This window comes from Lates calcarifer, linkage group LG15 (genome assembly GCF_001640805.2).
Source record: "Lates calcarifer isolate ASB-BC8 linkage group LG15, TLL_Latcal_v3, whole genome shotgun sequence".
NCBI classification, from domain to species: Eukaryota; Metazoa; Chordata; class Actinopteri; family Centropomidae; genus Lates; species Lates calcarifer.
This window is the reverse complement of record NC_066847.1, coordinates 26,169,257-26,184,507: the sequence shown is the minus strand read 5'-3', so window position 1 is coordinate 26,184,507 and position 15,251 is coordinate 26,169,257. Positions and strand designations below refer to the sequence as shown.

Below are 15,251 nucleotides of genomic sequence, written 5' to 3'. Positions count from 1 at the left end.
TGTGTATGTATGAGCTATGGGATGTTGATCTGTTTCCAAGTGGCTTTGTCCAGTGCCACTTTAAATTTATTTATTTAAACTGAGCCATTACTCAGACTAATCTTCCTTGCCTACCTTATTATTCAGCAACAGGCCATGTGTATTTGTGTGCCTGTTTGTGCATGTGCGTCTCTGTGGCAGTAGCAGGTCTAACTAGCAGGTCGAGGCATGTTTCCATTTAGCGGCGAGGGATAAATATGGCCCTGACACACGAGATGTTCCAGACTCAACCACAACCTGCCTGGCTCTCCTCCAGGTAGCATTTGTTCAACAGCAGCCAAATAATTTGTATTTTGCAGCACTGAATGCTGCAAATCCAATCAGTCACTCAATGCAATTTGTGTATATGTTGGTGTGTGTGGCTGTGTGTGTGCTTGAGAGAGAAAGTGAACAGAGACATGTGTGCTGACAAAGGGTTACTGTCCTACCCGCATGCTCTCTCTGCCTCTGCCACAAGGAGCATCAGATAACATCCAAGTGTATGTGTGTGCGTGAGAGACAGAGACAGACACAGAGACAGAGAGAGAGAGAGAGAGAGAGAGTTTGTGTATGTCTTGGGCTTATAGACTACATATAATGTTAGGAATAATGAGGGCAGGCATGCATCAAATATGCACACATGGATGCACGCACGCAAAAGCTCAATAAAGCATCCAGTTTGAGCATGTTATTTATATTCGCATCAGTAAGAAATAATGACAAAGACATAAACAATCAAAGTGGCATAAACAATCCAAATCACACACATGCACACTGAACAAACATATAAACATGACTGGCCGGTGATTACACAATACAACAAGTGTCTGTGTGTGTGTGTGTGTGTGTGTGTGTGTGTGTGTGCTCCATGTTTTCACTTAAGATCCACTTAAAAAGGAGACAGGCTGCTGGAAGAGTGAGCCAGCAGATTTCTGGCACTGTGTCACCTTTGATCTCCACACAGTGCGGCCTGCAGAAACCATCAGCATGAGAAGCAGAACACACACACATATACTGCTGCACTGCTTGTAAAGACAAATATACATACATTAGGTGCACGGACATACACACACAATACACAAAACTTAACCTCCTCACAAACACACCCTTATTTTTTAACATGCAAAAACCCATGCACAGGCCTGCAGATGTTCCCACACACTGAGGCCAACAGTTTGGGCATCAACAGCATTCCACTCCGCTTTTCCGTTTACAGTGGAAAAATCTGCCCTTTGACCCAGAGTATTTCCAACATCCAGGAAGGAGGCAGCCAGGGAAAGCCATGCTTAAGCGCTAAGAGAGTGAGAGGAGGGATGGATCGATGCCCATCGTTTATGTAGCGGGTGTTTCTAGTTAAAATTCTGCTGCCCTCTTTTCAGCAACTGGAACGGATGCTTCAAGAATTTATTTCATTAAAACTGCTTTGTAAAGCTGATTATTGATTGTTACTTGGAATATTTTTCAGATATCACTTGGCAATGAGGTGATTTTGTTTTTTAATGGTACATTTGGCAGCTAAAGGGATGGAGCGGGTGGAGACCAAAACTGAGCCAAGAAGAAAGTGAATATTGGACTTAACATTCATCACAACTCTAGATGAATGCTAATGTTGCTGTCTGCTGATGTTTGACAAGTATGGTAACACATTCACCATATCAACTTTATAAGGAGAGTGTCAGTGTTACAGTTACGTTTGGCCAAAATATCAATTAATGCTCTGTTTAGCTACTATATGGTGGTGAGAGCTACTCATACTAACTACATCTCAAGTGTGTGTGTGTGTGTTCAGATTGGGCATATGATGAAAAAACTTTTAGTCATATGAAATTTTGGCTAATAAATTCTTTACAGATTTCTTTCAGCTGCTGGGGTGAAGTAACATTATGAATGAGAGTATGCAACATTCATATTCTGCAGCACTTCTGGAGTACTAATAATGATAGGAGTCTTTTCAGTGGCTTGTAGTAGAAATCTAAGAGACAGTATACTGTTTGATTCATTACTGCACCACAGCTTCCTTGTTGCTTCTGTCTGCCAGTGACTGAAAAGCAGAAGCAGAAGCCCAGAAGTTATGATTTTAAATTCAGATTCATTTAAAACAGGTTGCATGATTCCTACAAGCAGAGATGGAGGCTGCTAGCATCATGACCTCATCATTTAAATTATACTTCAGCACAGTACACTTGATACCAGCAGCATTCACAAAATACTTTTCTGATAAGTAAGTGTCACAGCTTTGAAGTCTGACTGACTCAACTAGAGGCAAGGTCATGAGAGGGAAGGAGATAAATAGAGAGAGAGTGGGGTTAGTAAAAGTGAGAGGAGGTGGGAAGGTGATGAGTACCACCATCATTAAAGTAAATGTTAATGATCCCCTCAGGGATACTGTGGCACAGCAGTTGCCAAGAATATAATAGAAAGGAGAAATAGACAGAAAAGGATACTAAAGTGATCTCACCTGCTGAACATGCTGAAATACAGATAATGAAGAAATATGTACTAGACCCATTCTCCTTATAGCAAAACAAATATGCAAAAGAGTGCACGGGCCTATAAAAATGAATTTCACATATTATATTCAGGGATTTACTCATATATACTGCAAAAGATATGTGCAGCACAATGACAGATGGCAGCAGAACACTTAAATCAAACTTGCAGAGCTAGTATTGTCTGTCCTGATATGCTTGTTCATGTACTCAAGTACATGTTGCTTTCACCTCTAAACTTAATACTATAAATAGGAGCAATATTTGCATGACCCTGAACATTTTACATACTTAGCTAAATCCGCTTTCAGTACTGTTGCTACTATCAGAGAACACATAACATAAATAGGTACAACATTTGTATAACCCTGAACATTTTTACATACCGTGCCTAGTTATCTCTTACTGAACAATAATAACAAAGGATTATTTGGTTGATTCTAAAAAGTGGGAAAGATGCTACACAGATTGCTAGCAAGTTTGCTTAATTCTGCATGATACAAAAAGCTGTAGCATTATTTTTTTTGTCAGTTGTGCAACTGGGCAACGATGCTGGCACTGTGCACTAACAGCCCATTTGCTAACATTGTTAGTGCCAACCCAACCTCCACTGCTTGTCTGGCACCATGTTCTATTTTAGGCCTCTTACTTCATCATTTGTGAATAAGTATTCATCGAGTGAGCTAAATTGTTACAGAACACACTGCACAGTACTCCTGCCTAGCTAAAATCAACAAGAATTTAAACTGAACTAAAAGTCTGGAGCAGAAGATGAAAGGGTGGAGGGATGACAGCGAAACACTTGTGACAAGCAGAAAGATAAACACTGACACACAGTCCAAGACATACAGAGATAGACAGACCAATAGAAAGATAATGAAACACAGACTAGAAAGGCAGAGACAGGGTGTGGGGATCCTGCCATACCATAGAGCAGAGTGAGCTACAGGACATCCAGTCCAAGTACAGTAAATCCAACAAAATCTGGCAACCCAGTGATCAAATCAGTGTTCCCACACTAGAACGACTGGGGCAGCTATGGGAACACAGTGTCCAAGGAGGTACATAACAGCACTCTCTATTGCACGACTGAGGACAGACTGTCAAGAGCCTAGACTGAGAAAATTAATGGATATACTGGCTAACTGCCTTGCATTCAAGACTTCTTATAGGTTTTTCCATTGCACGATATGGATTACACAGGCCAAGCTTCTAGTATTTTCTTAAGTGTAGTGTGGATGTAATACCTGCTTTCTGGCCAATTGGCTGTATATGGAAAGACATATGTAGTTTTAGAATTCCATGAAACCCAGATTATGTTTGTAGTAACCCCTAGCAGCAGCAGGAAGTCAGTTGTTTATGGATGTGTGCCCATCTGCGCACACTTTCACACATACCACACTGGACTGGTGCTAGTGTTCATAGACGGCCGCTCTCTAGTTCAGTGTTCTAACCACCCTTTAGCTCCCAAACTGACCAAATGTATTCATTCTGATTTGGGCTTATATATTTCATTTGATGCTACACTTGAGTACAACAGCTTAAATCTTAAGTTGAGAACACACACACATGCTGTAAACACATCTGAGGACTGCAGCAACACTGCTTGGACAGTATGAACAACTACACTACTTTAACACTGCACTTTATTTCAGTTTCAAATCAGTGAACATGCTGCACCTTTATTTCAGATTTTCCCATTTAAGAGTGTGCAGCTCAGGAGACAAGCTGGAGAGAGTGGCGCTAAAAATGGAGAAATGAAGAGAGACAGGAGGGAGAGGACAGCAGAGGAAAGTGAGGTAGTTGGTAATCATATGGCCATGTCAAACAGCTTGCCCAGTGATTCCTAACAGCTCTGCACTGCGTCCTCATGCCTCCCGTACAGAGGCCAAGGAGTGAGGTAAGGAGGAACAGAGGGACACAAGTATGAGAGTCTGTCAGAAAGCGCCCGGAGGTTGGAAAATTCAGTAAACTAAATAGAGAAACTTCTCAACAGCAGGCTGGCTGACTTGAGTGGATGTTGAGAGGGCAGGGAGAGGGGTAGATAGACAGGCTGACGAAGAGAGATAAAGACAGAGGGGGAAAATGGCACAAAACGGGACACATATGATTGATTAAGGTCAGAGGTCTTAGACAGCAGGCTGGGAACAATAATTTACCTGCTCACCATCCCACTTGGCAAACCACAAACAGTTCACCCTATTCTCTTCGTATCTCAACCACTCAAGGGAGAAATTTGTTTTTGCAAGAAAGCAATGTTACCACTGTTCCTTGTGCCTCCGAAGCTGGACCCCAGAGGCACGAGTGTGTGATGAGGCACCTCCGCAGGAGGTTTTTGCCGTGGAAAGGTGCTGAATTGAATTTCCACTGAAGAACAACCACAATGAGACATTCTTTCCATTGCCATCAACAAGGGATAGACACTGCCAGTGCTGTAAATAGTTTTTAGAACTCACAAAGACAGACAGGCAGACGTGAGCACAAACACAATCATACATGCATCTAAAAACAAATACTCATACAGGTTTACACGAGTGTGTGCTTAGTGCACACACTGTAAACACACACAAGGAATTCAATTTGCAACAGCTTTCTAAGCATTGTCTCTTCATTGCAAAAGTTTGGTGGTCCATGCAAAACAAAACTAGTAAAAACTTTGTTTTTCCTACACCTAGGAACAGTTTACCTTTACAGGCATGTTTAATATGTAGTACATCCTGAGCAGATGTATGGCAATAGTTCAACACATGATGTAAAACCTTTTTACACTCCACTTGAATTCATTGACTGACAAAATTAAGTGAACTTCAACAAAAATTGTTTTTCTTGCACACTTGTTTTCAATTTAATTGTGAATGGATAAAATTGCCATTTTTTCCCAAGGCTGGGGCAACCCAGCAGACCCCCATAGAACATCTGTGGGTGTTCACAGGGGTGGGGTGATGGCAGTTCACAAACGATTCCCATCCAATCTGATGGAGCTTGAGAGGATCTGCCAGGAAGAATGGGATAAACTGCCCAAATCCAGGAGTGCAAGGCTTGTAGAGACTTACCCACAAAGACTCCAGGCTGCCAAAGGGGATTCTATAAAGTACTGAGTTAAGGGTCTGAATACTTTGGTAAAGGAGAAATTTCAGCATTTGATTTTTAATTAATTTGCAGAAAACACGTGTCACTTTGTCATTATAAGTAACTGAGTGTAAATTTGTGGGCAAAAAATTCAATTTTATCCAAATGCAAATGAGCATCGTGCAGATCTTTTGAGAAGTAAAGTAAACAGATAGAGTAGCATTCTACTTGGATAGTTAATTTGATGTCTCTTCTGTATTACCAAAACGAAAACAGAAATGTTATATTGAAATTCTGCAATGTAGAAAAATCTTACACAGCTCCATTCAATCCTGCCCTTTATAGGTCTTGGAAACAGAATTGCTATGATGTGGGGCCAATGTCAAAGGCACCAACGTTAAAGGCAGATCTAGTGGCCCTAAACAGACAAAAAAACAAAGATTTTTACAGACCACCTACCAATATTTCATCGAGTGATGTGTGAGTGTCAGATCACAGAAATAATTTACCTCTACCACTAATCTCTAACTCCCCTGCAACTCCTCCAGTCCCTCACTGTACTTCCTGATTTGTACTGCACTCTCAAAAGGACATCTGGAGATTCAAAAACCAACAACATTTCTGTCCTGCGCAAGTCACACAGTCTAATAAATTGGTTTCTGAATATTTACCAGGCCTGCAGAGCCAAAGTTATGTCACAGCTAGTAATTCAATGCAAAGCTCATAGCCACTTAGTGAGACATTAATCCCTGACCTATCTACCATATGAACTTGGATTTACCATGCTGTGTTGAATTTATTCCACAGCTAATAATTCAAGTGTGTAAAATTCCCACAAAGAAAAACAATCATGATGACTTGAATGAAATTGAGCCTTTCAAAGTGTAGTCCAATATTAACCATTTAGAACTTTATTTATGCCACAGATGGTAATTCAAAGCCGCAACTTCCCTTTTAGCATTTACTGGATGCTACTGGAACTGCAGTCTAGCAGCCATAACCAGGACAGACCAGGATCATAGCCAGAGTATTTATGAGAAATAGTCCTCCCTCACATTACTGTAAACTGGTATGTTACTGTAACCAGCATTGGCTGGCCCCATATGAAGATCATTAAAAGTGACGACGGAGGGACTCTGATTTCCAGGAATAGACAGACCAGTCTCTAAATCTTTGTCAACACATGAAAACACAAATGCAAACAGGCTCACAGAAATGCAGCCATGTGTGCAGGTACACACACACACACACACACACGAAAACACACAAGCAGTCCGCTTCACCACTCGTCACCTCATTCTTTTTTCTTAAACACTACCACAAACCCAGTTGAGCACACACATGCACTGTACAATACAGTACCATCATATGAAAGCAATCAACATGCCTCAGATGAGCAAAACACGGGGGCAGATGTAGAGCAGGGAAAATTCCTAAGTGCTTATGTCCAACGGTTGACCACTAAATATAGCTGATTTACGATATTCAAAAATCTGCATCCTTAAAAACAAGTAACTTGAGTCACACATTTCTCAGTTGTCAACATAAAAGTAAATCAAAATCAACAGATGTTGCATATCCTGTTTTTCAAAGGTTCAGACATGGTCTTCCATGATGTATGGAGACAATGTTTTGCATTCAGTGCAACCACAGTAAATTACAATGCAGAGTAAACATTAAACAGTTTTTTCGTAATTCTTGAAAAGTCAAAGTTTCTGAGGCGAGATGAAGTTTCAACAGCATGTCTTTGTGGGGGTTTGACTTACATATTTGCCAGTGGAGGGTTCTCCGGGAGGTAGGGACCCAGGACTGAGGACAGGTGAGCTTGCTGGACTGCAGAGCTCAGGGAAGGGATTGGGGATGGCCGGGAGAGACGATGTCCTCAGCTGCTGCTCCTCTTCCTGCAGCCTCCTGAACAATGGAAGCAGGACAATGCAGCGGTCATGATGGGTAGGTGGCTCAATGCACTGTGCATGCATTGTGGCATTGGTTTGTGTTTGTTAATCACACAGGCAAAAAAAGCCTTAGGCAAAAAAAATAATTAAATGAAGGAACTTTGAAATGAGAGCCGCTGACACATGTGAAATATGTACAGGAGAGAGAGTTAGAATTAATAAAGTATTGCTGTACAGTATGCAGGCTCATGTCTGTTTCTGTCTGATCTACCCATAATGAACAGTCTTCCAGCAAGTGGAAATCACAGATCCCCGCAGCCTTCAAGCTAATTTTCTGCAATATTCATCACGCATCAATATTGAATCAAGACATCACTTTAAAGAAGTTTTTAAATTAGGCACATACAGTGAAGGTTGTGGCTTGAAAGAGGAAAGATGGTTTGGCAGTTGAACATAAACTTTTCAGGATTCGACCATTTTAAAGCCAGTTTGTGAATTTCTAGCTCCATAGCTAGCTTAAAGAATCAGTGTAGAAGACTCTCTCTCTTAATGTCTTTCTGTTTCAAACTCTGTCTCTCTGTAGAACCCAGTGAGTTCAAAAGGGAACGGGCCTTTGATGTTGTCCCATCTGAGCTTGAGAACAGGGTTATTCAGAGGTCAGGCCTGAATAATAAGAACTTCAGGGCCTGTGTCTGTGTGTTTGAGAGAGAGAGCTCATAAGACAGAATACTCCATTACCTGATTATCCCTCCTCTGTTTCTGTCAAAAGCTCCAAAGGCGAATAATAGGAACTGACACCAGCTCTGCTGTGAATGCATGTTTGTGTGTACAGCACAAATGCAACCGCACCTCTGTTGCCTACAGAGTGTGTATGTGTGAGTGTGTGTGCCCACTTTGAGATACATAACACTATATCCTCAGGGAGAACAGGGGTTACTACTGTTTAAATTGAGAGAGACATTTGCACTTGGTACTAAAATAAATGAGATTTTTTACCTTTCCCCTGCCGCTGGTGTAGTTTGAGACAAAGAGGGAGTGACAGGGAGGAACGGGTCATTCAAGGGCTACAGATAGGGAGCGGGGAGGAGACGTTGCGCCCAATTATTGAGAGGGTGTGGAGGGATGAGAGTGTACAGTGAGAGGCTTCTTTTCCAGCGTGGGAGAAAAAAGGGTTTGGGCTCTGCATGTGTGGCTATGCATGTGCAAATGTAAGTTGGAAGAAATTAGCTGACAGCTCAGCGCCATACTTTGGTTGCCTGAGTACATGTGTCTGTATGTGCATGAGCGTTTGTGCGTGTTTGCTTCTAGACTAGAAGTACTAAGACTTATTAAGACATTTACTATATGCATATACTCATTGAGGATGCTCAGGTACTCAGTTACAGTTTTGTGGATGATATTTGTTCATTACAGACATATAAACAGAGATATATGGCAAATATTAACACGTTAGAAGCTGGAACGAGCTTGGGTTATTTTTTATTTGAAAAATGACTTAGAGAATTATCTATCAGAATAGTTCCTGATTCATTTTCTGTTGATCAAGTAAATGATTCATCTAGATGGGCTAATCATTTCAGCCCAACATTCAATAAATATTCAAGTGCTAACTGGAATTTATCTGTCACAGTTGTACTTTTGTGTCACTTTTTATTGCATGCCAGTAAACGCACTGGTGGTCAGAGATAGAACACTGTCCCTTGAGGTACAAGAGATTCAATATCTTGCTTAAGAGCACTTTGCCATCCAATACTACATTCACATTTCATGTTCAGTGCCTGCCACAAAACCCATTCAGCTATGAGCTGCTGAAGTGAAATTATTCTTGTCAATTCAGAACCTGCACACACTGTGTAAACACCTACCTAACAGCGAGGATGTGCATAGGTTGTGACCGTCTGAGGCTGGTTTGGGGTGAGTCCGCAGACGAGGAAGAGGAGGAGGGCGGCTCCGGGGAGATGTGGCTTAGCGCATGTGAGTGCTGACCCTGCCGTGGATGGTGATGATGGTGATGTTGTTGTTGTTGTTGTTGTTGTTGGTGGTGGTGGTGGTGGTGGTGGTGCGAGGACGAGGTCTCTCCATTGTGCAGTAGTGGGGTGGACTCTGTCTGCTGACCACTACAGGTGGAGTAGAGGCTCTCCAGCGAAGAGTTCATATCATTCACCAGGGCCTCTAGATCGACGTCATCTTCTGGTAGAAAACGACAGAAATTTCACTCAGTGAATATCAAAATAAAATGCCAAAATCACCACTTTCTACAAAACACACAAAAAAGTTAAGGACAAGTGAACTGAATCAAGCAAAGTATAGCGTGGAGCAGAAAACACTTCAGTTAAACTGGACAGAAACAAAAACCCTAACTGCAATAAAGTACAATAAAAGAAAAAATTAGTCCTATAAGCTGAAGTTTCAAATAGTTGAGGCACACCAGAAAAAGAGGTAAAGTCCCTGGATAATGTTGGGACTTTCCCTTTTTCTATTTCAGTTTCTCTATCATTTCATTGTGGCCAGTATTTGAACCTGTGACCTCACTTTGCACCACCTTAATTCTAAGTAATACTAAAAAAAGGGGGAAAAACACTGGTATGCACAACACACAGGCACACACACATACTGTACACACACACACACACACACACACACACACATTGGTAACCAGTTTTGCCAGTGCTCAATCAGCAAGACTATCTTGACTACGCACATTGTGCTGCCCTGTGAGCTAAATCTCCAGGGATAACAGGTACAAGCACAAACCTGCCCGTAAAACTTTTCAACTCTTACCACTGAGGCTCACAGCAATGACACTGCACTGTAAGCATCTGCTCTACATTCACTGCATGTATCAAACATTCTGCTTTTAAAGGTCTTTAAACAGACTGTGGATTTCTTTTCAGAGGAGGAATCTGTCCTCAAAGCCCTTGTGAAAACCTCAAGGCACATTTAAATTCATGAAGTGAATTTTTCAACTGACTCCACGTTGTATCAAAGTTTGAAGTGAGCTCGATTGAAGGGAAGCTCACATCTAATTGCTTCATGCTGTGAAAGTTTTATCATTCGGGTAAACTGGGTGCCTGACTTTGCTCTTTCTAAATTACAATCTGCAGTGGTGACTCTTCTTATGATTAATAATTCTTCATTATAAAAAAGAAATTTCTGTCATGAATTCATCATCAAATCTGTATATCCAGATCTAAAAAACTGTGCTGTAGGACAACCACTAGGGGGAGACAAGCTCTAATGTACAGGACTAGTGTTCTCAAACTGATGGTGTTCATGTGAAGGAACCCCAAACAGATATTAGGACAAGGCTAATATAATAATTATATAATATATAATAATAATAATATATAATAATTAATCATAAAACAAACATTTGATTAATCATGATGATAAGAGAACACTTTCATCAATAGCTATAGCATAGGACAAAGTCGCATTGCCATTTGAACTGAGGGACAGAAACATCTGATGAGACAAAATCAAAATGTTAATGTATATAGTAAATGGACTAGCCCTTTTCTAGTCTTATTGACCACTCAAAGCACTTCACACTGTAGGTCACATACACGTTCACACAGCACTTGTTCTAAACATACAAAGTGCTTTCTAATACATTCATACACATTCACACACATCCGGGGCAAATCAAATCAAATCTTGCCCAAGAATACTTCGGCATGTGGATTGGAGGAGCCGGGGATTGAACCACCCACCTTCCGATTGGTGGGCAACCGCTCTACCTCCTGAGCCACAGCTGCCCACATGTATATATTGATGTAAAGTTTTATATTCCCTTGCTAACTTGATTGTGGCCCTGCATACTCAAGTATTATATAACAGCAGTAGATTTCAGTATTATTATATAGACTTGCATTTGATTTTCCCTTTATTATGATACCAGAGATACCCTGTTCAATTTTTAACTGCTTTTGCAATATCATGCAAAATGAGAGTGTCATCTTCAGCATCTACAAAAACTCCAGCAACAGCTCATGGTTCAAAAACAAAACTCTCTGAATGCATGACCTTTACTTTTACTGTGTTGTCTTGCTGTTAGATCTCTAGAGCTTCAAATGTATCATGTAGGACTCATGTAATTTCCCCATAGCTCAGGGAGCAGCAAAGCTGATCATGTGAAGTGGTGTGAGGGTCATGTCACTCCAAAGCAGCTAAAAGTCCAACTGCTCAGCAGACAGACAGCTGACACTAGGAAATAGCAAAAATACAAAGGTCCAGAGAACAACATCAACTGCAGGAGCTACAGGTTATCAGGCTAGTAAACATCCCTATCCCTGCATAGAGCAGCATAATTCTGTCCAGCCCACAACAACCTGCTCAAACTAAATTGTCTCCTTTGAGGAGCTTTTCCTGAAAACGTGTCAGGTAGCTGTATCACAGGTGCCTGTGATTCGTAGGTGGTTAATCTGTAGGTATTAATAGTGACAGGTAAGCTGAAGCAGCTACTTATAGATAGCCTGGAGAGCTAAAGAGCTATATACCACAGGACACAGGGTGCATAGAGAGCCATACAGTAAGCTAAGGACAGAGCAAGACAGCTCTGATATGAAAGATTCCCTATTTTTCAAACATATGCTTAACAACTGCTGTGATGGAAAACCAGAAACTGCATCTAGTGAGCAAAACTCCCAAAATGACTTTTACCCTGAGCACATCATGCGCTCATCATCCATCATTCTCACAAGGTAAGACATGTACCCTGAAGCCAGTGAGAGAAAATGAGTTTCCTCATAAATCTGACCTAATTTAGCCTCTGGCTGGGGGACTTGCAGAGCTGTTTGCATACAAATGAATACAACCCATAAACTCTCACATGGATGTAGGGTTTGTGCGTCACTATCAGTTATACGATCGCAATCACCTATGCATGTCACAATCAGGCAAACAAAGGTATGCGTCATGCACCCGGGCGAAAGGCAGAGAGATTGATGACACAGACAGCATGCAGGCAGGCACGCACACACAGAAATTAATCCTATGAAGATTTAGAGCAGGCAGCAAACTATGCTTGTTCTTTCTTAGACATGAAGTACAGAAAATAGAAGTTATGCCAGACACTCAGCCTTGGGAGGCACAAGAAACAGCACAGACACCTTTATTTATACCCACCACACACAGTGGTCACGGCATGCCTGGCCTTACAATAACACAGCTATTAATTAGATCCTCTTAATATATCAGAGCAGCTCAGGCAGCGGGGAGCACACAAAGCTACAGATGCAGACAGAGCAGTTGACAGTGAGAATTTGCAGCTGTGATGCAGGTCCTTAATGGCACCAAACATTACAGCAAGTATCCCTAATACTGTCAAGATCAGAATGTTACGGAGCAAAGGGTGCTGAACTTTTACTCCATCGCCGTGGGCCAAGCAAAGTGGTTTACACAACAAAAACTGAGACATGTCAGCAGCAGCCAGGAACATCTGACAAAGCATTAATTCATTTTAAAGCTGTATCCACTTAAAATAGGGATCTCAGTTGAGAATCATGTGGTGGTTGAGGCTGTGGAATGCAGCAGGGATAACAGGATAAAATGGCTATAAAAAGGGTATTAGTGCCTCTAGAGCTTTATTATGGAGAAAAGCAATAGAAGCTAAATGTACTGCTAATGCTGTGTAATAAATGGATGTGAGTGGAGGAAACACCTCCTTGACAAATCCTTCCTCTAAAGAAATCATTTATTTTAAGATGTGTGATTATCCTGGATCCAGACTGTGGATTCATGAGGAGGTGGTTTAATGTATAGTTAACACTGTGCTCTTCAGGAACTATACTAGGGCTGCAACTAACAGCCACTTTCACCAGCAATTAATTTGATGACTATTTCCTTAATCAGCTGATTAATCCTTTAGTCTAGATAGACGTTTTAGCTCTAAACTGTACACCATGTTTTTCAGTGTAGGTTAGGTATTCACCATATTTCATCATTTATAAATTTAGTGAATGTTTCAGAATTAAACCCTTTGTTTTATCAGTCTGCCATCTAGCTAGTTGATCTTTTCTTAGATTTTGGCTCAGACTCAACTGTAGAAGTCAGAGCTAAATGTAAAACCCTGATGGGTCAAAGGATAACACTGACATTATTGTTCTCATTTCCTCATTGTTTAATTTCTCCCATGGCTTGAGGTCATTATATTCCTCTTTTCCTCTGACATGTTTACCCCCTAAGAACCTACAACCGGTTAAATTAGGGGTAAAAATAGCCCAAGCTTCCTTTATTGTCTGAGCCACGCTAAATACAGTTTTAACCGACTGTAACTAGTCATGTCTGGTAAGAATCTGCATAAAAGCTGTTTTAAGTATTTCTGATCATTAGCGAGCGAGACATGGCCAAAACAAGACCATTGTATTGATGGCAGATCCATATGGCTCCTCCTAATCCAAGAATGTAGTCTATGCATTTTTATTAATTCCTGCTAGTTAAAAACAAAAAGGAGGGGCAACCCCCCTGTGGAAAAGGGGAACGTAAGGGGTATACATAGTACATCAATTGAGCACAGAGGAGACACACAAGGGGGATAATCAGTCTGTGAATACAAGCCCAGCAGAGGGGTTTCCATTCAAAGGGATCAGTGGGAGTATAGACAGAGCAAGTCTAAACTGTAAAGCGTGGCTCTGCACTGGGGAGTACAATACCTCTGATGACAGCACACACACCCACTGAGGGCCAAGTCTCCTGATGGGGAAGGAGAGTGTGGGAGGGTCAGAGGGACACAGGAGGGAGGGAGGGAAATTGGAGTTGAACAGAAGGGAGTAAATAGAGGGACAGGAACACAGACCCTCATTTATGGGGAACTGTGGAAAATGAAAGGGGTGAAAGAGAGAGCAGGTCCATGTAGGGTGAGGAAAACAATGTGAGGGGTATTTCTTATCACACATTTATGTGAAAACCAAAACTATTGCTTATAAAGATTTAAGAAAAAGTGGCCTGGCTCTTGTGAGGGCAATGTTGTTCAGTCAGTTGGTCCACGACTTTAGTCCACAGTGAGATATAGCAATAAAAATTGGAGGAACTGCCATTATACTTGGCACAGATTTTTATGGTGCAACTCCTAATGACTTGGATTATCCCCTGACTTGTGCCACCCTGACGCTGACATTTGTCGTTTTGAATTAAAGTATTGGATAAATACTAGATGAATTGTGATCACAAGTCAAAACTTTAATTTATCCTTAAACTGGCACCATGCGCATGTTAACATGCTAACATGTGAAACTGAGATGGTGAATGCAAGCAAATATTAACTTCATAATATCAGCATGTTGACATTGTCATTGTGATCAGGTTAGCATGCTGGTGTTTTAATTCAGCTCAAATAGTGACATGCATTTATGAAGATCTTACAAGGAGAGACAGGTAGAGAGCACAGAAAGATAGAAGGAATAGTAAAATAGATGAAGGCATGAGTGTAGCAGGATGATGTGTATGTCAACGAAAAAAAGGGACGTCCAAACAGAATAACGTGGTGACATTTTTGCCATCAAACATCAGCAAATTTCTTTTGCATCACCTTGTAATCTGCACATACTCCACCTGCAGGAATGTCATCCCTTGCTGTTTGTGTTTGTCAGTGTGTGTCTACACACGTGCATGTGTGTCTGCACGTGTATGCCCATGCATATGTGCCCCTGGCATGTCACTCCCCCTCTTTACAAAGGCATAACTGGAATGACTGGAGGTGGGAACTTCATTTCCAGGCCTGAGATCATGGCTGGTCAACCCCTTCCAGAGCCTTGCCGTCAGATTACTACACTGCATTGGT

At 41.3% G+C, this 15,251-nt stretch overlaps 1 protein-coding gene across 5 annotated transcripts in view; it reads right to left on the bottom strand.

The window, feature by feature from the left end:
* grb10b (growth factor receptor-bound protein 10b) overlaps positions 1-15,251 on the bottom strand; it is a 63,492-nt gene that overhangs the window by 25,669 nt on the left and 22,572 nt on the right. For 4 of the 5 annotated variants that reach the window (XM_018685028.2, XM_018685007.2, XM_018685014.2 and 1 more), the window contains 2 exons: positions 9,337-9,661; positions 7,343-7,487 (listed from right to left, as the gene is read on the bottom strand). In XM_018685028.2, coding sequence (XP_018540544.1) covers positions 7,343-7,487; positions 9,337-9,661 — 470 coding nt within the window. The remainder of the gene's footprint in view (positions 1-7,342; positions 7,488-9,336; positions 9,662-15,251) is intronic. The other variant, XM_018685020.2, reaches the window with a different exon arrangement.